The following is a 27,538-nucleotide window of genomic DNA, read 5'->3' on the forward strand; positions in this document are numbered from 1 at the left end:
GGTAAAAATGGTCATACATGTACAAGCCCACTCAAGTACATATGAGTGAACGTGGGAGTTTCAGCCCATGAACGAAGAAGTTGGCTTTCCTGATGATTTCTTTGATTCAATTTGGCCACCATTAAATGACTCCAAAATATTTCATAAAAATGTCAAAGCTGCAATGGTTGATCACACAAGGGCATACAAAAGGAATTCCTATTTCTTTCCCAAACCTGGAGTTGTAAATGTACATGGATACAACCACTGATTTGTCATCTCCGCTGAATTGTCACTGAGTTAATCGCTGACGGCAATTTGGCAGAGCTCAGTTAACCACTGAATTGTCAACGATCGACAACAATTCGGCTTATTGGTGACATATCAGCGGTTACTTAGTAAACGCCAGATTGTCGCTGTTTGTTTTGTTGTGTGTTGATAATGTTGAGAAGAAAAGGAAGTCAAGAAAGAAAAGAAACAGCAGGGAATGGGGGTGGGGGGGGGGGGTAGGGAGTGGTCACTTATCCAATTGAAAGAAAAGCAGTGAAATAAGAAATTCAAGAATGAAATGAGGAAGTAAGGAAAGAAAGAAATACAGGAAGTTTAAGCAAGAAACGAAAAAATTACAGAAATAGAAGAGTTAAATACAAAATGATGGAAATGGAGAAATGAATGAAATGAAAAAAGAAAGAACGATAAAAAGTTGAAATAAATGAGTGAAAGATAAAGCTTGTTTGTGTATGAGAGCTTAGTGGAGTCAGCCCTAGGTTTATGTTCCTCAAAATTTTCTTTCAGCCAGGTCAAAGTTCCCTAGGTCTATATTCCCCCTGGTCTCTGTTCCCCAAAATTCATGGGTATATGTTCCCCCAGGTCTGGAGCAACTGCTGACCATTATCTTTTGCTATATTTATACTTTGGGGCTCAACCACCTTCTCCAACATCTTGAGCAAGGTCTTCTCCCAGAAAGCCAGTGTGGCTTCCTTGCTGAACGTGGGACTGAGGACATAATTTTTGCTGCGCGCCAACTCCAGGAAAAATGCCAGGAGCAACACAGCGACCTCTACATGACCTTTGTTGATCTAACCAAGACTTTCAATATGGTCAGCAGAGAAGGCATGTGGAAGATCATGTACAAGTTTGGCTGCCCCAGCAAGTTCATCGCAACCATCCAGCAGTTCCACGGCAGCATGATGGTGGAAATTCTGGATGACGGAGACGAGTCAGAGGCCTTCCCAGTGACAAACGACATCAAAACAAGGCTGCGTTCCTGGCCTGACTCTGTTCAGTATGGTATTCCCAGCCATGTTGACAGATGCCTTCTGTGACTGTGAAGAAGGAATCCATGTCAGGTACAGGACTGATGGAAGACTGTTCAACCTCAGGCACCTGCAGGCTGTTACAAAGGTGAAAGAGACTGTCATCAGAGACTTCTTGTTTGCTGATGACTGAGCACTCAAGGCCAGCACAGAGCGGAAGATGCAGTGTGAAATCGACTGCTTCTCACAAGCCTGTGACAACTTGGGTCTCACCATCAGCACTAAAATGATCAAAGTTTTGTACCAGCCTGCCCAAGGAAAGTCATACCAGAAGCCGTGCATCACAGCGAAGGGGCAGTCAACAACTTCACCTACCTGGGAACCAGCTCTCTTGTACTGTGAACATTGACGCTGAGGTCAACAACAGGATCGCCAAAGCCAGCACTGCCTTTGGGAGACTCCGTGAGAACGTCTGGGAATGGAGAGGACTCGGTGCTAACACCAAGCTGAGGGTCTACTGTGCAGTGGTTCTTTCCACCCTCCTTTACACCAGCGAGAGACCTGGACTGTCAACAGCAGACACGCCAAACAGCTCAATCGCTTCCACCTAAGCTGTCTCCACAGACTCCTCCACATCAGGTGGCAGGACAAAGTTCCCAACACAGAAGTCCTGGAATGAGCTGACCTCTGCAGCATCTACACCGTTCTGCAGAAAGCCCAAGCCAGGTGGGCTGGACATGTGGACAGAATGCCAGACAGTCAACTGCCTAAGCAGCTGCTGTACTGAGAACTGTGTCAGGGCAAGCGCTCAGTTGGAGGGCAGAAGAAACGCTACAAAGACTGCCACAAAGCATCCTTCAAAGACCTGGGATTTGACATTATCACATGAGAGACACTTGTTCTGGACTGTCCAGCTTGGTGCAGCAAGATCATCACAGGATCCCGTGCAGCTGAAGCCAGGTGCATCACCACGGCGCAACGAAAATGTGCTGTGCGCCAGGCCCGAGCAGCATCCACTGCAACAACAGCACCCACTCACTTGTGTCCCACATGTGGGTGAGCCTTCAGGGCCCGGATTGGCCTAATCAGTCACCTCCGAACCCACGACCACCACCGGCATGAGTGGGAGAACATACCCCCAGGGGATGTTTCAGATTCCTGAAAAGTCATCCAAGGGACAGTTTAGGACACTGACAAGTCCACTGAGGGACTTACGGAAGGGGGGTGGGGGGGAGAGGGGGAAATTAGGGACTTACATCGGGACCGCCTGACACACACAGGCCTCCCCTAGCAGGGGAGACCCACTGGATAGTGGGGGCCGCCTGACACACAGGCAAGAGTCATGCAACCAGTATCCCCTCCTGTAGTGATGCTGGGGTGTCTGGCCCCTTTCATCTTTTTTTTTTCTTTTTCTTATTTTTTATACACAGGACTGTACAAGGTACGCTAGAGGTACATCCCTCCACTCGGGTTACTTTGGGGTCAGGCGTGACCACAACTGACCCCCCCCCCCCCCCCTCCAGACTGTGTTAGGAGGTCAAGCTTTCCTGCCTCAATGCTCCTGCAAAGACGCATTAGCCCAATCTCAAACTGTAGAACCTGTGGGCCCCAGGACCTGAGATAGTCTCCCGAGAGAGCACTATCCTAACCTCACGGGTTTGGCAATCGGGGTGGCTTTGCGATGCGTAGCAATTGGGGCAAGTAATTTCCAAGTACTGCAGTGAGGCCATAAGAACAGGAAAGGAACAAAGCAGAGCAAGACGAATTTCACAATACAAAAACATTGTATTAGATGTTAAGAACTGACACAAATGATGTAAATGATATGATTTCTGAGACAAAAACGTCCTGCATAAATAACAAACATGCAAGAACATAACATTTCTAATGCATAAAGGGTTGGCAAACACAGCAACATGATAATGTACTTATCTCAGGAATGGTGTTCATTGTGAGTGAGTAATTAGCTCCAGCCGGAAATGGCATTTGATTGGCTAGCAGACGACGGACTATTAGCTTATCACTGAGTTGCCGCGAAAGTTTGGCCAAGAGGAGCAAACCGATAGGCCTGGTTTGCATCAGTCTGACATGGTAGAGTACATGACATCAAAAATGCTGTTTTGACTTACAGTATACATCATTTAACAACAGTGCCAATGCTTTGTTGACATAAAGCATAATCATAAGATACACAGAGCCAATGCTGTGTTGATGTACAGCATACATCAGAAAACATTGCTAATTCTGTGTTGATGTACATCATAAAATACAGTGTCAATGCTGTGTTGATGTACATAATAAAACACACAGTTCCAATGCTGTGTTGACATACAGCATACATCATAAAAGACATGACGGGCACAATAGCCGAATGGTTCAACCTGAGGGTCCTGGATTCAAATCTCGGTAATGGCGCCTGGTGGGTAAAAGGTGGAGATTTTTCTGATCTATCAGGTCAACATATGTGCAGACCTGCTAGTGCCTGAACTTCCTTTGTCTGTATACACAAGCAGAAGATGAAATATGCACGTTAAAGATCCTGTAATCCATGTCAGCATTTGGTGGGTTATGGAAACAAGAACATACCCAGCATGCACTCCCCTGAAAATAGAGTATGGCTGCCTACATGGCCAGGTAAATACGGTCATACATGTAAAAGCCCACTCGGGTACATATAAGTTAACATGGGAGTTGCAGCCCACGAATGAAGAAGATGACGAAAAAAAAGAAAAAAAAAATGTCCTGCTTTAAGTAGATGAGGGTCTTACTGCAATGAGACAGTATTGTGAAAAATAGAAATTCAAGCTGAATGCTCAAAAATGTAAAGTGGTGATCTTTTCCAGGGGCAAAATAAGAATAATCCCCGATTTTTATATCGGTGAGGACAAAATTGAGGTTCTTAGTGAATTTCATTACTTGGGACTGAAACTAACTTACAATAATAAAATGCATGTTGCCCAATGTGATTTATGCGACAGTGCACTGAGAGCAGTGTTTGCACTTACAAGGAGAACCAACCAGCTAAAGCTTACTGTGGATCTGGTTATTGATCTCTTTGATAAAACAGTTCTCCCTGTACTGACATACCATTGTGAACTTTGGGGTTTTGACATATTTGATATTCTGACAAAACTGCAATTGAAATTTTACAAACTAGTTCTGAAACTTAAGTCCACTCCATCTTTTATGGTATTTGGTGAAACTTGTAAGTTTCCTGTCTGTGAAAACCTGAATGCTGATGTTTTGATGATTATATAACTGTCTTCAATTAATACATCACCAAAATACATCAGAACCAATACCTGAAATGCATTCATACAATTCTGAATGAAATCAAATTTAGCAGTTACTGGTTAACCATTTTGCTGCCAGGAAAATAAGATTTAAGTGAAATGTATTTGCCAGGGTTTTTTTTCACAAAAAACGGGTACAAATTTTCAAAAAATTCTGTGCTCTTTGTTATTGGAGAAAGACCCATTAAAATATATATTTTCTGAAAGGTAAATGCATAAAGAATACAGAACACGGTATTTTCCCATTTTATATTTTTTTTAGAGACATGCTGTTGTTTTGAAATCAGTGTTTTGTATTTTGTTACATTTTCAAATTGTTCATTACAAACATTAGTCAGGTAATTTGCACTAAAATATATTTTCTGGACAAATGTATATATGTGTATATATGCACACACAAAACCATTCTAGAACAACCACAATAAAAAAAAAAAAGAAAAGAAAAAGAGATAGATACACAATGCACTGTGACTTCTCCAAGTGATAATATGGATGTGAGGTCACGCCCCCTCAGTCCCCACCCCCCTCCTCTTCACCCCTCTCACACAGTCACTTGATCCAGTTCTCATCAGACCCCGTTGGCTGAGTGCCAAGAAAATCGCTCACACTGTGTCCTGCTAATAATTCTGTCAGTCTGTCGTCTGCTTCGACTGTGCAGCTGGCATCACTCACTGATAGTTGCATCTTGGCCACTCTCTTGATTGCTCCCTTTATTTTCTATCAAATCAGCCTATAAATGTTCATCACGGTCTTCTCCTTCGAATTTACGCTTTAATTCTTTCTGAGCATCAGCTAAAGAAAGCAATACTGGTTGATTTAGTTCGCCACGATCGCATGTCTTGAGCATGGCGTCAGTCTGACATTTTGTTGAGCGAGCGAGGAAAGGAGCTAGGCAAAACACTGCGACAGTGACCCAACTAAAACGTTCAAATAAAGGACTGCCTCATGACGTTGATGGTGTTTCTAGCTATGAATAGAATCTAGAGAGATTCCCCAAGCTAAAGCTACCAGCATTTTTGTCAACGAACTGAATGCAAAGCATGGAAAAGTCTGAATATTTTGATGACGAGTTATCTCGTCATTGTGGCAGCGAAGCGTACATGCTTGCCATGATGTGTTATCTCATCATATAGGCAGCCTAGGGGTTAAACCAACACAATTTCAATGTTCATCCCTTATAGTTTAAAGAGAAAATTAAGTGTAACTCTGAAAGATCATTTTTTTGCAAGATTGGTGTTGACATGTAGATAACAATTCTATGTATTACAAGATGTTTAAACAAACTTTGGTCAAGATGGATATTTTACGGTGTTACCAAATATGAAATTGAATTAGCAACATTTAGAATAACCAACAAGCCTGTTAATAAACAACTTTACCCAGAAATGGAAGAATTTGTGAAAAACGTTCAACAAATGATTTTGCTGATGAGTTTCATTATCTGTTTGTGTGTCCCTTTTGTGAAAGCACCAGAAAAACTTGTTTACCTAAATATTATAGAACCTAACCAAACTCCATTAAATTCTACTATTTTCTGAAAAAAAAAGAGAATATTATTATAACTTGAAAGCCTTCATTTCGACTATCTCTCTTTTTTCAGCAAAACTTTGTATATTGATAGTGATGTACAGTGCACATCATAAAGTGCACAACAGTGCCAGTGCTGTGCTGATGTACAGTGTACATCATAAAACACACAGTGAAAATGCTGTGTTGATGTATCGTGTCCATCATAAAACACAACAGTGCCAATACTGTGTTGATGTACAGTGTATGTCATGTAACACACTACCAATGCTGTGTTGATGTACATAATAAAACACATATAAAACAATGTGCGCCAATGCTGGTTTGATATACAGTGTACATCCAAATACAACGCTATTCCTGTTTCACCTAGCATTGCAGAAACATCATATCTGTGTCCAGAATCAGAAGAATTACCTCCCTTGATCTTCTTGGCATAGGATAATTATAATAATAATAATATAGCTCTTACATGGTGCAAACTCCCCTTATAACGGGTTCTAAGCACCTAACATGAAACAATACATATACAATAGTCTGGAATAACATACCATAGCACATGAAAAACCCCACCACCACATGTATATCCATATACACCAATACTGGAAATTGCAGATATGAACACAAACACATGCCCTACATATGTACACACACACGTGTGCACACATGCTTGTGCATGCACATAAACACCACCCACATTGCATGATGATTTCAACAGAGGGGGGAAAAAATGAGAAAAAGTGGTGTGGGTGGGAGGCTGACAAAACAGAAAAACAGCTATGCTTTGCCACTTCCAAAGGCCAGTTTGAAAAGGTGGGTTTTTCAATTTCTTTTGAAAAAGGGCAGCCCTAGTAAGTGATGGATATCAAGAGGAAGAGATGGTGGTGAAGTGTGTGCAGGTGTGCGACAGGGAGTGAAAGGAAGTGTACCTGTTACCTGATCTATCTTTCTCTGTTGCTGTATGTGTCTGTTGTGAACTGAGTATTTCATGGAAGTATTTTAAGAGAGTGTGTGTGTGACTTTTGAGTATAAGTTATAAAAAGAACATTTCTCTGAGTTTTGTTAGCAGGAATATATCATGGTGGTATATATATAATGTTATTTTCAATACTTTTAGAGGTGTGATTGATGTATGATCACAAGCATTCTCTGGAATTTTTCTCACCATAGATTATGGCAAAATGTGTCAGCAGGTAGAGAGTTAAGAGATGTATGGTCTGGCATTCAAATTAAAACTCCTGTTTCCAATGCAGAGTGGCTTTTCCTCACTTCACAGCTGACCGAAACCATTTGGGGACATAATTCAAAGCTGCATTTTTTAAAAATCAATTCATGCTGAATAAAATTTGTATTTTTCATAGCTACAATCACAAACAAGCTTCAATTTTCAGTGTAAATCTTTATTGACTAAATACAGTAGGTTTGAGAAAGTTTGTGACAAAAACTGTCACAATTTGCCAAAACAAAATCTAAGAATGTGTATAATATAGGAGTGTTATATCATGGATATGCACTATCATCCCTAATATTGCATTTCACTAGAGATGAGGGATGCCTAAAAAGAAAGACACACACACATACATGAACATAAAACTATGTCAATTCTTTCCACCAAGTTAATATACAGATGCCTTAAAAGAAAGACACACAGGCATACATGAAAATAAAACAATGTTAATTCTTCCCACCAAGTTAACACACACAAACAAATGACCTGGCACCTTTTAACCAAAATCTCATCAAGACTATTTCTTCTTCTTTTTTTTTTCTACTAAAGCACCTTCATAAAAAAAGTCACATGATAAATACAAAGGAAGGATATTTCTGCTGAACTTATCAACTGTACTTTTAAGAAGGTAATATATCAATATAATATGAAATTGTTTGACTTGCACTCAACCTTTTGTGCTATTTATAAAAAAAATATATCTGCCTTGAAGGTAATAATACAGACACAGAGGTGCATCAGTGACTTATTTTAAGTTTCCAGCCTGAAGCACAGTATCATGAAATTCCTGAAAAACAGCCATTTCACAGGATAACTTCATCCTAACAGCTACCTCAAAAACAGCCATTTCACAGGATAACTTCATCCCAACAGCTACCTCAAAAACAGCCATTTCACAGGATAACTTCATCCTAACAGCTACCTCAAAAACCGCCATTTCACAGGATAACTTCATCCTAACAGCTAAAACGGCCATTTCACAGGATAATTTCATCCTAACAGCTACCTCAAAAACAGCAATTTCACAGGATATGTTCATCCTAACAGCCAATGATGTAAACATATAAGAATATTCAAAACTGCTTAAAACATAATTATCTACAGAGTGCATCTCTTTCCATGCATGTGACAATCATTTGTGATAGAAGCAATCCAATAAAATACTCCTTAAAAGTCTGCAGGCGCACATGGTTTCATCTCAAATATTAACAAAAGAAAAAACAAAACAAAAAAACTTACATTTTCACAAATCTTTCACTTCAGTAATATCTCATCCTATCCTGAAGTGATGGTTTCATACTTATTCCTTAAACAATGTCTTTGTTTTTATTTGTCTAGTAAGTTCCAATACTGAATGAGTCATTAAAAGGCGTAGAGGGTCTGTAAGATCTTATGCTGTGAGGCTGCTGCCTTTTCCAGCTGGGCATGAGGCCTGAAAAAAAAAAGAAAAAAAGTACATCACATCCCCTAAAACGAAAGTTTGCAAAGCCACTAACTAGCTCAGACATACTAAAGCCACTAACTAGCTCAGACATACTCAGAGATAACAAAAAGAGAGGAAGAAGTTCATGGAATGGCACAATACTTCCTGTGTCTGGGGAAGACCTGCAGTTCACACACAGGGTACACTATCCACACACACTCACACAGCCTCTATCTACACACACACACATATACTGTGCTTTGAGTTAGCTGATCCTCTTCGTGCCCTGTGGCACACTGTACTGTGTATATAAGATTAGATAAGAAAAACTATTTCATCTCATGAAGAGAAATTACATCAGGTGTGGAAAAACAACAACACAGATATTACTCAACACAAAAACATTAAACATGACAATTAACCTCTTGACTGCGTTGTTGACGTACGGCATACGTCATGAATTGTTGCTCACCAATGCTGTATTGACGTGCTATGTATGTCATGATATGACATTCTCAGTTTATAGCTTCGCATTGCAGAAAACACAGTCTGCTAACCATTAAATTAGCTCACCTGAGAGCTCTTTCTCTCCTGAGTACCAAAAGCCAAGAATATTCAGCTCACTATCATACTTATGGCGAAAGTTTTGCAAGTTTGTACGAATGTCAAGTTGTGTGTGCAAAGTGATGGCTGCATGCAAACCCCAACACCTGAACAAGTATTGGAAGAAATATTTCAAGATGCAAATAGTAGAGATGAAGATTTTGCACTGAATCAGACAGAACTGTGTGAAGATGATGCAGGTGACCATGATTCTGACATGGATGGGGGTGGAAGTGGGATTGCACTTCGAAACTGAAGAAGAAGCTAAGCTGATTCACGATGCTGGTGGGTGTTCACAAGGTTTGTCAGTTTATCATGTTTCTCTTTGTTGTAACAATGAATATATCTGCATTGTGTGTGTTTTGAATGTGTTAGACATTGTAAGTAGTTTTGTCAGTCACTGATCAGTGTGTGTGTGTGTGTGTGTGTGAGAGAGAGACAAGTCACTGTGTACTGTGTGTGACTGACACTGAGTGAGGAAGTGTGGCTTGCTGGCTGGCTGGCTGATTGTTGACGTCAGCGTGTGTGTTGGTTTCCCGTTCTCTATTTGTTCCCGAGTGTGTATTGGGTGGTGGTTGTTGTTGTTGTTGTTGTTGTTGTTGTTTGTGTGTGTGTGTGTGTGTGTGTGTGTGTGAGGTGGGGGAAGGGGGAGGAGGAGATGAAGTTTACAAAACTGAAATCAGAATGATATACATAATTGTATGCCTAAATTACTTTGCAAATGCAACACTTGTAGAAAAGGGTGTGTGTGTGTGGTGTGTGGTGTGTGTGTGAGTGTGTTGTCATTTTGTTTTGTATGAGAAAGACAGAATGAAGGGGGTGTGGCATACCATGAACCATTTTCAGTGTGTGTGTGTGTTGGGAGGGGTGGGGGTGGGGAGCGGGTATGTGTGTGTGTGTACGTATTTCAGCTTCTGAAAACAGAAGTAAAATGGTACAATTTCATAGACTTTATATATGTAAAAATAACAAACAAAAAACAAAACAAAAACAAAAAAAAACAAAACCAAACAATAAAACTTTCATGCAATGTGTTTCAGGTAATGATCATGATGTTCATCCTGGACCATCTGGAGTTGACAACTTGCCACAAATCTACAGCTGAAGACCAGCAGCAGCAAGACCAAAGGGCAGTAAACAAGCCTCCAGCAGTTCTGGATTACAACAAAAACATGGGTGCCATGGACGATCATGACCAACAGCTGCAGCCCTATGATGCCACAAGGAAAACCCTGAAGTGGTACAAAAAGCTGTGTGTGCGTTTTCTACAAATTGCCATGCTGAATGCACACATCTTCTACAAGAAAGCAGGCAACAGCAGTACATTCCTGGACTTCCAGAAGGATGTATTTAGTGCTATGATTTTTGGTGACCAACACCCAGATACTGCTGAAGATGACCATGCTGTTTGTCTTGTGTGGACAACAATTCACTGATGTCATTGAAGGCCTGGATACAAAAAGATGCACAGTCTGCTGGAAGAAAAGGCAAAGAAAGGATGTGAGGTTCTATGCCCAGACTGCCCCAGCAAACCAGCACTGTGTCTTGAAAACTGTTTCTGCAAGTACCACACACAGCATTTTTACTGGCGATAGATGCTAGGTGAGTACACCCTTTTCATTCTTTGTGTGGACTGTGTTTGAGTCTTATGGACCTGGACACTGTTGTACAGCCTTGGACAGTGTGTGTTACAAAAAAGACTGGCTCATAACCTAGTTGATATTGTAGCACCTACATGGTGGAATGACAGTCCCATTTTTTTTATATGGCATTTTATGGAATTTTTGTGTCAGATCGACACATTATTTTTACCTGTGAGTTTTAAAAACAAAATCTTGGTTCATTTTCCTTTCATTTGATATATACTTTTATGCACTTACCTTCATAATTTTTTAAATATAAACAAATCAAGATCATTGACATGTTTTTCTTGTTTTTCAGAAAAAAATTCTCAGCATAGGCTATAGCAAAATGTACTAGCAGTGAAGGGGTTAAAAAGCAGCATTAAATAGATAAGACATTCATATAACAGCAATGCATACACATTCATTTCAAAATGTCATAACTAATAATTACATAAATATGTTAAAAAAACAGTTACATTAACACTGCACACATACTGCACATTCATTCTGCACATGTCACATTTTCAGCTTTATACTGTTACAAACTGTCTGTCTAAGAAACTAAAAATACAACCTGATATGCACACACTTTTTCATGTACCCACACACCCCCATATACATATTCACACACACACACATGGCTCTTAAGAATTTAAAAAGTGAATTGAATTCTCAACTCTGGATTTCAATTAAAAAAGTTCTGTCATGTGTCATTCTAATGGCAGCAGCTCATTGTGCTTGGCTAAAACATGGCTATCATCCAAGCAGTTTGTGAAAGATGCAAATATTGATAAAAGGTATATGACTGTCAACTCATTAATTCAAAACTCAAGGGGTTAGGGGGTGCACGGGAGGGGTAGTACCTCTAGAGGGGGGGCTTGTCACGCTCTTCCGGGAGTGGTTTGTCCTCTGTTGTTCCCCACCGGCACCCAGCTCTCACCTATGGGTCCTAGAAGCTGCTAGCATGCGGCAGCGCCCAACCCCTGGGCAACGGCTTTGACAGGTTGGCTAAACTAGGTGAGGGTAGCTGACGGGTCTCAAACCCTCGGTGAGTTAGGGCTTGTCTACCCAAGCATGTGAAGACTGGATCCGGCGGACTCTGCAGAAGAAACCTTCACGGTTCAACGGAGAGGAAGGCGGTTGCAGCAGAGCACTGTGGAGTGCTGAGGGCAGGATGAGGCACATAGGACATCCTCGTCATCCACTGCATCCCTTTCCATCTCCAGTCGTCTTGACCTCGTCTTGCTTCTGGATACAGACGGTCTCGGACAAGAGAGTGAGGTCGACGGTGCGCAACTCTTCCTCACTATAAACAAAGTCATCGCGCAAGTCATCAGTCATCCTTCATCCCATACCATCATTTTCCCCAAGCCCTGTGGCGACAGGCGAGCGACGAAGCAACAGGTGTGGGTACACTGGCAGTCGTAGCCGCGGACCTGCACACAGGCGGCTCAGGCCATAGGGTCATTTTTCACCGACTGGAGCAGCGGTGGAGATCGGCAGCTCCCTGAGCGACTGAGCAGCCCTCTTCAGGACAGCACTGCTCACCTCCATGGCATGAGGAAGGGGCTAGAAAAGGTGCCCTAAACATTGCCTGCTCCACACCACCCTAGTCAGCATACCGCGGCTGACGGGGACCCTACTCAAGCGGTTGACACACAAAGGAAAGAAAGAAGAAAACAAGGAGCACCCCATTGACCATTGCCACATGGAACGTGCGTACGCTTCTGGACAGAGGCGACTCAGCCAGACCACAGAGACGCACAGCACTCATTGCGAGTGAATTAGCCAGGTACAACATCGACATCGCTGCCTTAAGTGAGACCAGACTGGCAGAAGAAGGCGAACTCTGTGAGTGAGGCGCAGGCTACACCTTCTTTTGGAGTGGTTGCGGACCTGAAGAGAGACGTGAGGCTGGAGTTGGCTTTGCAGTGAAGACAACCCTCACTGGCAAGCTGGCTGGCCCCTCGAAAGGAGTGAACGATCGCCTGATGACGATGAAACTCACAATATGCAACGGGAAGAAGTTTACCACCATTGTCAGCGCCTACGCGCCCACCATGACCAACCCGGATGAGATCAAGGACAAGTTCTACGAGGACCTGAATGCTGTCATCACCACTGTTCCCAACGCAGACAAGCTCATCATTCTTGGTGACTTTAACGCAAGAGTTGTTGTGACAGCACCTCCTGGGAAGGTGTGATTGGGAAGCATGGGGTTGGTAACTGTAACAGCAATGGCCAACTACTTCTCCAGACATGTGCCGAGCACAAACACCGTCTTCTGCTACCCATAACAGGACGTCATGGATGCATCCTCGCTCTGGGCATTGGCATCTCATCGACTTTGTCATCGTCAGGAAGAGGGACAGGCAGGACGTACGAGTCACGAGGGCCATGTGCGGCGCCGAGTGCTGGACAGACCACGTTTTATCGTCTCCAAGCTCAACCTCTGCATCCAGCCCAAGAGACGGCCTCAGGGCATGAAAGCACTCAAACACCTGAATGTCAACAAGCTGGAGCTAGGCAACATCAAGCAGACCTTTGCTGACACCCTGGAGGAACGCTTCTAGTCCACCGTGCTGGACAACCAGAATGTGGAGGCAGCATGGGGCGCACTGCATGAGACGGTGTACAACACTGCCATGGAGTGCCTGGGGCCTTCTGTCAGGAAGCACAAAGACTGGTTTGATGAGAACTGCACTGAGATCAAGCAGCTGCTAGAAGACAAACGCCAAGCCTACAGAGCCCACATTGAAGATCCCAAGTCACAGTCAAAGAAAGACATACTGAAGAGCGCACGCAGCACCATCCAGCTGAAGCTGCGGCATATGCAGGATTCCTGGTTGAGCAACAAAGCTGATGAGATCCAGGGCTTTGCAGACAGGAACAACATGAAGAACTTCTATAACGGCCTGAAAGAAGTCTACGGTCCCACCACCTCCGGATCTGCTCCACTCCTCAGTGCTGATGGTTCTACCCTGATCACTGACAAGGATGGGATCCTTGAGAGATGGGCTGAACACTTTGACAGCGTACTGAACCGCCCCTCCACCATCAATGATGAAGCCATCGACCGACTCCCCCAGGTGCCAGTCAGTGAGTCGTTGGATGCCATTCCAACTTTGGAGGAGACCCAGAGAGCTATCCGTCTGCTATCCAATGGCAAAGCCCCTGGCTCAGACTCCATTCCAGCTGAGGTCTACAAAGAAGGTGGTATGGCGCTGACTGAGAAGCTTCATCAGCTGTTCCAGCTCATCTGGCAGCATGAGGCAGTTCCACAGGACTTCAAAGATGCTTCCATCATACACCTGTTAAAGCGCAAAGAAAATCGTCAGGCTTGTGACCACCATCGTGGAATATCCCTGCTGTCCGTCGCAGGCAAGACTCTGGCCAGATTGTTACTCAACCGTCTCATAGCGCACCTTGAGCAAGGTCTCCTACCAGAGAGCCAGTGTGGCTTCCGGAAAGAAAGCGGGACTATCGACATGGTGTTTGCTGCCAGGCAGCTCCAGGAGAAGTGTTGGGAACAGAACGCCGACCTTTACTCCACCTATGTCGATCTGACCAAGGCCTTCGATAATGTTAGCAGAGATGGCCTTTGGAGAATCATGGCAAAGTACGGGTGTCCCAGAAAGTTCATCACCATCATACGGCAACTACACGATGGGATGCTGGCCCGAGTCCAAGACAACGGAGAGACTTCAGAACCATTCCCTGTCTCCAACGGAGTCAAGCAAGGTTGTGTTCTTGCCCCCCACCCTGTTCAGTCTCATGTTTTCAGTCATGCTGACAGATGCTTTCAGAGACGCTGACGTAGGCATTGGCATCAGGTACCGCACAGATGGCTCACTCTTTAACCTCAGGAGGCTTCAAGCAATAACCAAGGTGAGTGGCTTCAAGCAGAAACCAAGGTGAGAACAGACACCGTCAACGACTTCCTGTTTGCTGATGACTGCACTCTCAACGCTGCCTCCGAAACTGACATGCAACACAGTGTTCTCTGCTGCCTGTGACAACTTTGGCCTCACAATCAGCACAAAGAAGATTGAGGTGATGCACCAGCCAGCTCCAGGAAAGCCTTACGTTGAACCAAACATCTTCATCAACGGGCAACAACTGAACGCGGTGGACAAGTTCACATACCTGGGCAGTACACTCTCTCGCACAGTTGTCATCGACGACGAGGTGAATGCCAGACTCGCCAAAGCCAGCGCTGCCTTCGGCAGACTCCATAAGAACGTTTGGAACAGGAGAGGCATCACCCTGGAGACGAAGCTCAAAGTATACAAGGCCATAGTTCTCACCACACTGCTCTATGGATGTGAATCATGGAGGGTCTACAAACGCCATGCCAAAAAGCTGAACCACTTCCACACCACCAGCCTCAGAAAACTTCTCGGCATAAAGTGGCAAGAGAAGATCCCTGACACAGATGTGCTCACTCGTGCAAACTTGCCCAGCATCTACACCATCTTGATGCAGGCCCAGCTGTGCTGGGCAGGCCATATAGTTTGCATGCCAGACCACCGGCTCCCCAAGAAACTGCTGTACGGTGAACTCCAACATGGCAAGCGCTCCCATGGAGGCCAAAAGAAGCGCTTCAAAGACACTCTGAAAGCTTCTCTGAAGGCCTTCAACGTCAGCCACGACACATGGGAGCTGAATGCAATGGACAGACCAAAGTGGCGTTCAGCTGTCCACAAAGGCGCCAAATCCTGTGAGGCCAACAGAATCGCTGCAGCAGAGCAATGCAGACAGGCCAGAAAAAGCAGTGCCAGCAAGTCCCCGACAGCCGCCACCATCCCCTGTCCACACTGCGTCAGAACCTTCCGAGCGCGGACTGGCCTGACCAGTCATCTGCGCACCCACAGAGCCCAACCCACCCACCCCCAGGATGACTAGATGGTCCTCGTCGATTCCGACGGATGAACCACAATTCAAAACTCATCTAAAAAACTATTAGAGATATTGCTTTGAAATTTGGTGTGGCTTCTAACTTTATTGCACTCTTTCAGGCTAGTAAATGTGAGGTTTCTGCTGTGAATTTTGCTGGACCCACCTAGTATTAGACAATGAGTAACGGCAGTGTACAATTTCAACATTTCTGGCAAGGACAGATGAATATAATAAATGAAAGATGCCCAAATATTCAAAATTTACAATCAAAGATTATACAGCCTGAAATTAGTTTTTATTCATAATGATCTTATCACTAGATGTAATTTCTGGTCATTCTGTTCTTCACCACTCTTTTGCTGATGATACTCAGCTACAAAAGTCTGCAGAACCAAAACAGACAGTCTGATTCAGTCAATGCAAGACTGCATTCTTGATGTTAAATCCTGGATGACATTCAATAACTAAAGTTAACTGATGACAAAACTGAAGCTAAGATAATTTCCTCAATAAAAATGTCCACATCTGTTTCTTTCCCTGCCTCTCTTGTGGTTGGTGATGCTTCAGTTCAGTTTTCTAAATCAGCAAGGAACCTTGGAGTCATTCTTGACCGTTAGCTTTTGAAACTTCCTTGTGTCAATACAAGAACCTATGGTATACATTCTTTCTTCTTTGCTGCTCAGAACAGAAGACCTTGCCTCTTTGGTTCCAGGGTAGATTCTCCACAAGCCATAAATGAGCTGAGCTCCAATGATCAATCCCTGTCCAGTGGCTCCCTCGGCAGCCAGAAACATTTCAAGAACACCCATGGAACATATCGAGGCTTCAGGAATGTCTTTAGACTTCAGAAAGACAGGATTTACACCCATTTCCGATGCCATCTCAATGAATGCAGTAATAAAGATAATAATAAATAAATAAAGAGAGAGAGAGAGAGAGAGAGAGAGAGATAGAGAGAACTGAGCTGAGACAGTGGTAGCAAAGAGAGAAAGGGAGCAGGGACAGAGGATAACAAAAAAGAACAAAGTCGAAAAAAGAGAAGCCAGCTTGCCGCTAAGGGAAGGCAAGGACAGAAACCCCCCCAACTAAGTTAAAGATATGAAAACTGCTCAGCAAATCTGGTCAGTATGAGAGTGCTGAAAGCGGTACACCAGTCCCTCACCCGACTCCGCCAGTACTGACCTGCTGAGGAAGAAACTCAAGGTTTCCCTGGCTGAGCGGGGAAAGTAGGTCTGCTGGATGATGTGATTCAACACCAACAGGGGGCCGCTGATGTCGCTGGGTGCTTTGTATTTCTTGTCCTCTCCCTGCCCAACACAACACACTGTACTTCCTGTCCTCTCCCTGCCCAACACAACACACTGTACTTCCTGTCCTCTCCCTGCCCAACACAACACATAGTACTTCCTGTCCTCTCCCTGCCAAACACAACACACTACTTCCTGTGCTCTCCCTGCCCAACACAACACACTGTACTTCCTGTCCTCTCCCTGCCAAACACAACACACTACTTCCTGTGCTCTCCCTGCCCAACACAACACACTGTACTTCCTGTGCTCTCCCTGCCCAACACAACACACTGTACTTCCTGTCCTCTCTCTGCCCAACACAACACACTCTGTACTTCCTGTCCTCTCCCTGCCCAACACAACACACACTGTACTTCCTGTGCTCTACCTGCCCAACACAACACACTGCACTGCCTGTCCTCTCCCTGCCCAACACAAGACACACTGTACTTCCTGTGCTCTACCTGGGCAACACAAGACACACTGTACTTCCTGTGCTCTACCTGGGCAACACAAGACACACTGTACTTCCTGTGCTCTACCTGCCCAACACAACACACACTGTACTACCTGTCCTCTCCCTGCCCAACACAACACACATTGTACTTTGTGCTCTCCCTGCCCAACACAACACACTGTACTTCCTGTCCTCTCCCTGCCCAACACAACACACACTGTACTTCCTGTGCTCTACCTGCCCAACACAACACACACACTGTACTTCCTGTCCTCTCCCTGCCCAACACAACACACACTGTACTTCTTGTGCTCTACCTGCCCAACACAACACACTGTACTTCCTGTGCTCTCCCTGGGCAACACAACACACACTGTATTTCTTGTCCTTTCCCTGCCCAACACAACACACTCTGTACTTCCTGTCCTCTCCCTGCCCAACACAACACACACTGTACTTTCTGTCCTCTCCCTGCCCAACACAACACACTGTACTTCTTGTGCTCTACCTGCCCGAACACAACACACTGTACTTCCTGTGCTCTACCTGCCCAACACAACACACTGTACTTCCTGTGCTCTACCTGCCCAACACAACACACTCTGTACTTCCTGTCCTCTCCCTGGCCAACACAACACACTGTACTTCCTGTGCTCTACCTGCCCAACACAACACACTGTACTTCCTGTGCTCTACCTGCCTAACACAACACACTGTACTTCCTGTGCTCTCCCTGCCCAACACAACACACACTATACTTCCTGTGCTCTCCCTGGGCAACACAACACACACTGTACTTCCTGTGCTCTCCCTGCCCAACACAACACACTGTACTTCCTGTGCTCCCACTGGGCAACACATCACACACTGTATTTCTTGTCCTTTCCCTGCCCAACACAACACACTCTGTACTTCCTGTCCTCTCCCTGCCCAACACAACACACACTGTACGTCCTGTGCTCTCCCTGCCCAACACAACACACACTGTACGTCCTGTGCTCTCCCTGGGCAACACAACACACACTGTACTTCCAGTGCTCTCCCTGCCCAACACAAGACACTCTGTACTTCCTGTGCTCTACCTGCCCAACACAACACACTGTACTTCCTGTGCTCTACCTGGGCAACACAAAACACACTGTACTTCCTGTGCTCTACCTGCCCAACACAACACACTGTACTTCCTGTGCTACAACACACACTGTACTTCCTGTCCTCTCCCTGCCCAATACAACACACACTGTACTTCCTGTGCTCTCCCTGCCCAACACAACACACTGTACTTCCTGTGCTCTACCTGGGCAACACAAGACACACTGTATTTCTTGTCCTTTCCCTGCAAAACACAACACACTGTACTTCCTGTGCTACAACACACACTCTACTTTCTGTGCTCTCCCTGCCCAACACAACATACACTGTACTTCCTGTGCTCTCCCTGGGCAACACAACAGACACTGTACTTCCTGTGCTCTCCCTACCCAACACAACACACAGTGTACTTCCTGTACTTTCCCTGGGCAACACAACACACACTGTATTTCGTGTCCTTTCCCAGCCCAACACAACACACTCTGTACTTCCTGTCCTCTCCCTGGGCAACACAACACACACTGTACTTTCTGTGCTCTCCCTGCCCAACACAACACACTGTACTTTCTGTCCTCTCCCTGCCCAACACAACACACTGTACTTCTTGTGCTCTACCTGCCCGAACACAACACACTGTACTTCCTGTGCTCTACCTGCCCAACACAACACACTGTACTTCCTGTGCTCTACCTGCCCAACACAACACACTCTGTACTTCCTGTCCTCTCCCTGGCCAACACAACACACTGTACTTCCTGTGCTCTACCTGCCCAACACAACACACTGTACTTCCTGTGCTCTACCTGCCTAACACAACACACTGTACTTCCTGTGCTCTACCTGCCCAACACAACACACTCTGTACTTCCTGTCCTCTCCCTGCCCAACACAACACACACTATACTTCCTGTGCTCTCCCTGGGCAACACAACACACACTGTACTTCCTGTGCTCTCCCTGCCCAACACAACACACTGTACTTCCTGTGCTCCCACTGGGCAACACATCACACACTGTATTTCTTGTCCTTTCCCTGCCCAACACAACACACTCTGTACTTCCTGTCCTCTCCCTGCCCAACACAACACACACTGTACGTCCTGTGCTCTCCCTGCCCAACACAACACACACTGTACGTCCTGTGCTCTCCCTGGGCAACACAACACACACTGTACTTCCAGTGCTCTCCCTGCCCAACACAAGACACTCTGTACTTCCTGTGCTCTACCTGCCCAACACAACACACTGTACTTCCTGTGCTCTACCTGGGCAACACAAAACACACTGTACTTCCTGTGCTCTACCTGCCCAACACAACACACTGTACTTCCTGTGCTACAACACACACTGTACTTCCTGTCCTCTCCCTGCCCAATACAACACACACTGTACTTCCTGTGCTCTCCCTGCCCAACACAACACACTGTACTTCCTGTGCTCTACCTGGGCAACACAAGACACACTGTATTTCTTGTCCTTTCCCTGCAAAACACAACACACTGTACTTCCTGTGCTACAACACACACTCTACTTTCTGTGCTCTCCCTGCCCAACACAACATACACTGTACTTCCTGTGCTCTCCCTGGGCAACACAACAGACACTGTACTTCCTGTGCTCTCCCTACCCAACACAACACACAGTGTACTTCCTGTACTTTCCCTGGGCAACACAACACACACTGTATTTCGTGTCCTTTCCCAGCCCAACACAACACACTCTGTACTTCCTGTCCTCTCCCTGGGCAACACAACACACACTGTACTTTCTGTGCTCTCCCTGCCCAACACAACACACTGTACTTCCTGTGCTCTCCCTGCCCAACACAACACACTGTACTTCCTGTGCTCTACCTGCCCAACACAACACACTGTACTTCCTGTGCTCTACCTGGGCAACACAACACACACTGTACTTTCTGTGCTCTCCCTGCCCAACACAACACACACTGTACTTCCTGTCCTCTCCCAACACAACACACACACTCTACTTTCTGTGCTCTACCTGCCCAACACAACACACACTGTACTTCCTGTGCTCTCCCTGCCCAACACAACACACACTGTACTTCCTGTGATCTCCCTGGGCAACAGAACACACACTGTACTTCTTTTCCTCTCCATCGGTAACACAACACACACTGTATTTCGTGTCCTTTCCCTGCCCAACACAACACACTCTGTACTTCCTGTCCTCTCCCTGCCCAACACAACACACTGTACTTCCTGTCCTCTCCCTGCCCAACACAACACACACTGTACGTCCTGTGCTCTCACTGCCGAACACAACACACACACTGTACTTCCTGTCCTCTCCCTGCCCAACACAACATACTGTACTTCCTGTGCTCTACCTGCCCAACACAACATACTGTACTTCCTGTGCTCTACCTGCCTAACACAATACACACTGTACTTCCTGTGCTCTCCCTGGGCAACACAACACACACTGTACTTCCTGTCCTCTCCCTGGGCAACACAACACACTCTGTACTTCCTGTGCTCTCCCTGTCCAACACAACACACACTGTATTTCTTGTCCTCTGTGCCAAACACAACACACTGTACTTCCTGTGCTATCCCTGCCCAACACAACACACTGTACTTGCTGTCCTCTCCCTGCCTAGCACAACACAAACTGTACTTCCTGTCCTCTCCCTGCCGAACACAACACACACTGTACTTCCTGTGCAGTGCTCTACCTGCCCAACACAACACACTCTGTACTTCCTGTGCTCTACCTGCCCAACACAAAACACACTGTACTTCCTGTGCTCTCGCTGCCCAACACAACACACTGTACTTCCTGTGCTCTCCCTGGGCAACACAACACACACTGTACTTCCTGTGCTCTCCCTGGGCAACACAACAGACACTGTACTTCCTGTGCTCTACCTGCCCAACACAACCCACACTGTACTTCCTGAGCTCTCTCTGGGCAACACAACACACACTGTACTTCCTGTGCTCTCCCTGCCCAACACAACACACACTGTACTTCCTGTGCTCTCCCTGCCCAACACAACACACCGTACTTCCTGTCCTCTCCCTGCCCAACACAACACATTGTACTTCCTGTGCTCTCCCTGGGCAACACAACACACTGTACTTCCTGTCCTTTCCCTGCCCAACACAACAGACACTGTACTTCCTGTGCTCTCCCTGCCCAACACAACACACTGTACTTCCTGTCCTCTCCCTGCCCAACACAACACACACTGTACTTCCTGTGCTCTCCCTGCCCAACACAACACACACACTGTACTTCCTGTCCTCTCCCTGCCCAACACAACACATACTGTACTTCCTGTCCTCTCCCTGCCCAACACAACACACTCTGTACTTCGTGTGCTCTCCGTGCCCAACACAACACACTGTACTTCCAGTGCTCTCCCTGGGCAACACAACACACACTGTACTTCCTGTGCTCTCCGTTCCCAACACAACACACTGTACTTCCTGTCCTTTCCCTGCCCAACACAACACACACTGTACTTCCTGTGCTCTCACCTGCCCAACACAACACACACTGTACTTCCTGTGCTCTCCCTGCCCAACACAACACACACTACTTCCTGTGCTCTCCCTGGGCAACACAACACACACTGTACTTCTTGTGCTCTCCCTGCCCAACACAACACACCGTACTTCCTGTGCTCTACCTGCCTAACACAACGCACTCTGTACTTCTTGTCCTCACCCTGCCCAACACAACACACTGTACTTCCTATGCTCTACCTGCCTAACACAACACACACTGTACTTCCTGTGCTCTACCTGCCTAACACAACACACACTGTACTTCCTGTGCTCTCCCTGCCTAACACAACACACACTGTACTTCCTGTGCTCTCCCTGGGCAACACAACAGACACTGTACTTCTTGTCCTCTCCCTGGGCAACACAACACACACTGTACTTCTTGTCCTCTCCTTGGGCAACACAACAGACAAACGTCTCCCACACAAACCAAACCTCTTCTGAACTCTTTTTAGGAACAGTTTGTTCTTTTATTAGCAACAATTTGAATTTCATGGGAACAGTGAACTCAAAGCCTCTGTTTCATCCACATAGCAGTTTAACAGCACTGGGTCACAAACGATTCAAAACCTCTTCCTCAGTCACAATCCTTGACACAGTCATACAGTGAAACAGACACCAGACATATCTGACAATAAAAGTAAAAAAAATCCTTCCCTGTTCAGGTAAAACAAATTAGCTGATAAGTTCTCTCAACATGGTTTGAGTAAACAAGCAAGCAGTTAGCTCTGGCTCAGCTTAATCACCTGAGATTAGGAGTGTGACTTACCCCATCCATGCTCAGAGCACCATGTGCCACCAAAAAATCCAACTCACAACATGAAAGCAGGTGTGTGACCCTAGCTAGCTAAAATCAATTTGATGCAGCAATTTGACATGACACTGGAACAAACTGCAACTAGTTGAAATAAGCTGAACTGTGACAAAATCAGGATGCTTGGCATCACCCCAGCTGGCATAATTTCAAGGCTAGCATTAGTTTCATCCAATGAACAGTTTTCCAAATGGTCCAACTGTCAATAGGGGCCAGGACGACGTGTCACCAAGCAGCAACTAGCACAGATTTATCACTAATTAGTAATAAATGTTTATGCAAATGTGGTTTTATACTGCAACATATTGCACTGTTACTGTATTGTAGCACAGTCTACCTTGATCAAGCCAAGGCAGACTAGGAAGGCATTGGTGACCAAGGTGTCTGCACCTTCCATCTGACTGAAGACGTGCTGCAGCAAGCCATCTGAAAACAAATGGCCTAACTTGAAATGAAATGAAATTACAGTGCTTAGAGCCTCGCCGACCACTAAGGCCATCTCAAGGCTATCGCCATGTTAATACCTACTACAAGGGTAAAAAACAAACAATTAAAACGAGTCACCACTTCAAACTTTCCACTCAAAGTTTTAAAAAACTTCCATAATTTAAAACCTTCAAATCTGATTAAAAATGTTCACTTCTTTCAAGAAGTCCATCAGCGCCCACGGAGGGACATCATGAAACAAGGTCTTCAAAGAAACCGCCGTGTAATGTCTGTGTCTAACGTCATGCAGATCCCAACACTCAAGGAGCATGTGTTTCACGGTGAGAGGCTCATCACAGGGAATACATCAAGGGGCCTCTTCCCCTTTCAACAAGTAAGAATGAGTAAAAAAAAAAGTGTGCCCTGCAAGCAGTCTGCACAGCACAGACTCCTTCTTTCTGTTCTTCACCCCTAAAGGGAGGGTCTGTTTTAGGTCTGGACGGATCTGGAAGAGCTTGTTGTCCGTCTGGGTGTTCCACTGCTCTTGCCAAAGATCCTTAACATAAGTGTTCACCTTCTGCTTCATGTCTGTGTATGGTACAAAGGATCTCGATAATTCTTTCTTTACAGCGTTCTTGGCCAGCAGGTCTGCCCTTTCGTTACCACGAATGCCAACATGTCCAAAACCCCAGGCCAACACAACCTTGTATCCTTTCTTCGTTATGAGAGTAAAAGATTCGTAGAATTCCAGCAGTTTGGGATGATTCACATTCCTGCAGGCGACTGCCTGCAGGGCTGACAAGGAGTCGGAAAAGATCATGAATCTCTTTTGTTTCGAAGAGAGAACCATTTTCACTGCCAGAACCAGTGTGGTCAGTTCCGCAGTGTACACTGAGCTGTCAGACAGGATGTGTTCCGTTGAGGGCTGGTCAGGAAAGGCGGGACAGAACGCAGATGCAGCGACTCCGTCCTCTGACTTGGAACCGTCAGTGAAGATTCTTTGGAAAATGGGAAATTTGAGTTCTGAAAAGTAAGTTCTGTAGGCCAGTGAACTGATGGAGTCTTTACGGTACGAGGCCAGATCGAATCGGACCTCAGGTGTTCTAAAGGTCCACGGAGGGCTGTTGGGGAACTTGAAGAAGTCTGAGATGCCACCGACATCCAGATCGGCATTTTCTATGTGCGGCTGAATGGAGGGATGCAGTTTGGGTTGTCTTTAAATTTCTTGTTGAAGGGGTTGTTGAATACAACGTTGTAAGCAGGGTTTGTAGGTTCAGAAAACAGTTTCAAGTAATAGTTTCGGGTCAGCTTCAGTCTGCGGTTGGAGAGAGGCGGTTCCCCCACCTCTGCATACCAGTTGTGCACAGGGGTGGTGCGGAATGCACCTAAGCTGAGACGGAGCCCTTGGTGGTGTATAGGGTCCAGCAGTTTCAGGTAAGATGGTCTGGGCGAGCCGTATACCACACATCCGTAATCCAGTTTAGACTGGACCAGGGCTCTATACAGGTGCAAGAGAGTTCTCTTATCAGCACCCCAGTCCATGTGTGCCACAACTCGGATGATATTCAGGGCTTTTTGACAAGATATTTTCAGCTGTTTGATATGGCTAAGGAAGTTCAGCTTCTGATCAAAAATGACCCCTAAAAATTTGGCTTCCTTGACCGCCGGGATAGTGGATTTTCCCAGACGGATTTCAGGGCCAGGATAGAATTGGCGAAAGTTATGAAAATGAATACACTCAGTTTTGGAGGATGAAAAGGTGAAACCATTCTCCTCTGCCCAACACTGAATTTTGTCCACGCAGAGCTGAAGCCGTCGCTGGATGCTGGTATACGTGCTGCCAGTTGCATACAGGGTGAAATCGTCCACAAACAGTGAGCTGTCCGATCCCTTCTGAACCGACTGAATGATGTCATTAATTTTTATGCTGAAGAGAGCCGGCGACAGAATGCTCCCTTGAGGAACACCCAGCTCCTGCTCGTAAATGTCGGACAGGGTGGTGCTGACCCTCACCTGGAATTGTCTGTCTTGCAAGAAGTTGTGGATGAACTGGGGTAAGTGTCCTTGGAAGCCGAGCTTGTGCAGGTCCGAGAGGATTCCAAATTTCCAGGTGGTATCGTAAGCTTTCTCTAAGTCAAAAAATATGACCACCACATGCTGTTTGTTTACAAAGGCATTCCTTACAGTGGTTTCTAGATGAACCAGATGGTGAACGGTAGATCGATGCTTGCGGAAACTGCACTATTCTTTTGCCAGAAGGCCGTCGGTCTCTAGTTTCCACATCAGTCTACTGTTGACCATCTTCTCCATCAGTTTGCAGATGCAGCTGGTCAGTGCTACTGGGCGGTAGTTGGAGGGGTTCAGAGGGGTCTTTTCCCGGTTTTGGCACCGGGATTATGAGGGCTTTCCGCCAGGAGGGTGGAAAAAAGCCTGTGATCCAGATGTGGTTGTAAACTTTGAGCAGGGTGTCCAGACAGGTTTCGGGAAGATGTTTTGAAAGCTTATAATGGACCTCGTCCATTCCTGGAGAGGAATCCGTACAGGTCTGAAGGGCAGATTTTAGTTCATTCATAGTGAAAGGAAGGTTGTAGCTCTCTGTGTTGTCGGAGGAGAAGTTGCAGGGTGTTTTTTCTTTCAGGTTTTTGGTTTTGAGAAACCGAGCAGATTTGTTGGCAGATCTAGAGTTCAGTTCGATTGTGGAGGCTAGCAAATTAGCAACTGCTTTCTTCTCTGTGACCAGAGCATCTGAGCATTTAATATGGTGTAAAGTTGGGCAGACGTTTTTGCCCTTAATTTTTTTTAAAACCCTCCACACTTTCTTCTTGGGTGTGTTGGAGGTTAAGGAACAGCAAAAATCTCTCCATGATTTTCTCTGGCTCTTTTTAAAAACATACCTGGCTTTCGCCCTCAGCTGTTGATGGGTTCGAACGCTATCGGTCTCCGAAAGACACGTCGTTGCGCTCTCTTCCGAGACTTATGGGCCTCGCGACATTCAGCGTTGAACCAGGTCGTTCTTGGCATCTGAGGCTTGGAGGTAGACGATGTGACGCTGCTTTGGCGCAATCTAAAACAATCTGAGTCAGAGTGTCAGCAGGATGATTGCTTTGTAAGACTGTTTCTTCCTGCAACTCCGCTCTTAACTTTGTGGTAAAAATTCCCCAGTTGGCTTTGTCATAGTTCAGGCGGTCAGGCAGAGAGTCACCTTCCCCATCTGTGGGGCGGAGGACGACAGGAAAGTGGTCACTCCCGTGCAGATCGTCGTGCACTTTCCACTTGTAGTCCAGGACCAACGATGGATCGCAGACCGACAGATCTAAACACGAGAGCTTTCCAGAAGACAGATGAAAGTAAGTGGGTGACTTGTCATTAAGACAGCACAGGTCCATATCAGAAAGAAGGTTTTCCAAAAGAAGACCTCGGGCTGATGTCACCTCACTTCCCCAGAGCGGGGAGTGGCCGTTGAAGTCGCCCAACAGTAAAAACGGTCATGGGAGGTGGTCGACAAGGTTCACGAGGTCCTGCCTCAGAACACGGACGGAAGGAGGAAGATACAGAGAACAGACAGTGATGGTTTTCTTAAGTGTGACTCTTACTGCCACCGCCTGTAAATGGGTACTTAAAGGAATGCTGTACTGTATAAAAGGGACTTAAAAAGAGCGACACCTCCCGTCAATCCCTCTTGCTTCGGTTGAGCGGGTTTAAAAATGGAATTAAAACCAGAGAGAGAGAAAAACTTGCCATCTCTTTGCAGAGTCTCTTGCAGCGCCAGCACTGAAGGTTTCAAAGCACGACAAAGCAGCTGGAGTTCCTGGAGATTGGCGTAAAACCCACGGATGTTCCAATGAATTACTGCCATTAGAAAGGTTAAAAATAAAGCAGCAGCTTAATCCATCACTACCTCCTGCTCCCTGCTTGCAGTGGCTCAAGGTCGGCCAAGACCGCATATCTATTTTTAGAAATTAAAGTCCTGTCCGATTCCGACTAAGCCGGAATATCCACCACCTCGGCTCTCCCTGACCCCACCGAGGCCGCAACCCTCCCCTCCTTGGGTTTTGGAGGTACGGGGGGGGGGGGGGGGGGGGGGGGGG

The 27,538-nt window shown here is 45.8% G+C and overlaps 1 protein-coding gene across 3 annotated transcripts in view; it reads right to left on the minus strand.

Moving 5' to 3' along the window:
• Positions 1-7,439: 7,439 nt before the first annotated feature.
• LOC143283916 (ran GTPase-activating protein 1-like) overlaps positions 7,440-27,538 on the minus strand; it is a 74,419-nt gene continuing 54,320 nt past the window's right edge. For 2 of the 3 annotated variants that reach the window (XM_076590340.1, XM_076590338.1), the window contains 3 exons: positions 23,362-23,450; positions 17,016-17,140; positions 7,440-8,715 (listed from right to left, as the gene is read on the minus strand). In XM_076590340.1, coding sequence (XP_076446455.1) covers positions 8,646-8,715; positions 17,016-17,140; positions 23,362-23,450 — 284 coding nt within the window. In that variant the 3' untranslated portion in view covers positions 7,440-8,645. The remainder of the gene's footprint in view (positions 8,716-17,015; positions 17,141-23,361; positions 23,451-27,538) is intronic. The other variant, XM_076590339.1, reaches the window with a different exon arrangement.

The sequence above is a fragment of the Babylonia areolata genome, chromosome 7, assembly GCF_041734735.1.
Source record: "Babylonia areolata isolate BAREFJ2019XMU chromosome 7, ASM4173473v1, whole genome shotgun sequence".
In the NCBI taxonomy this organism is placed as follows: Eukaryota; Metazoa; Mollusca; class Gastropoda; order Neogastropoda; family Buccinidae; genus Babylonia; species Babylonia areolata.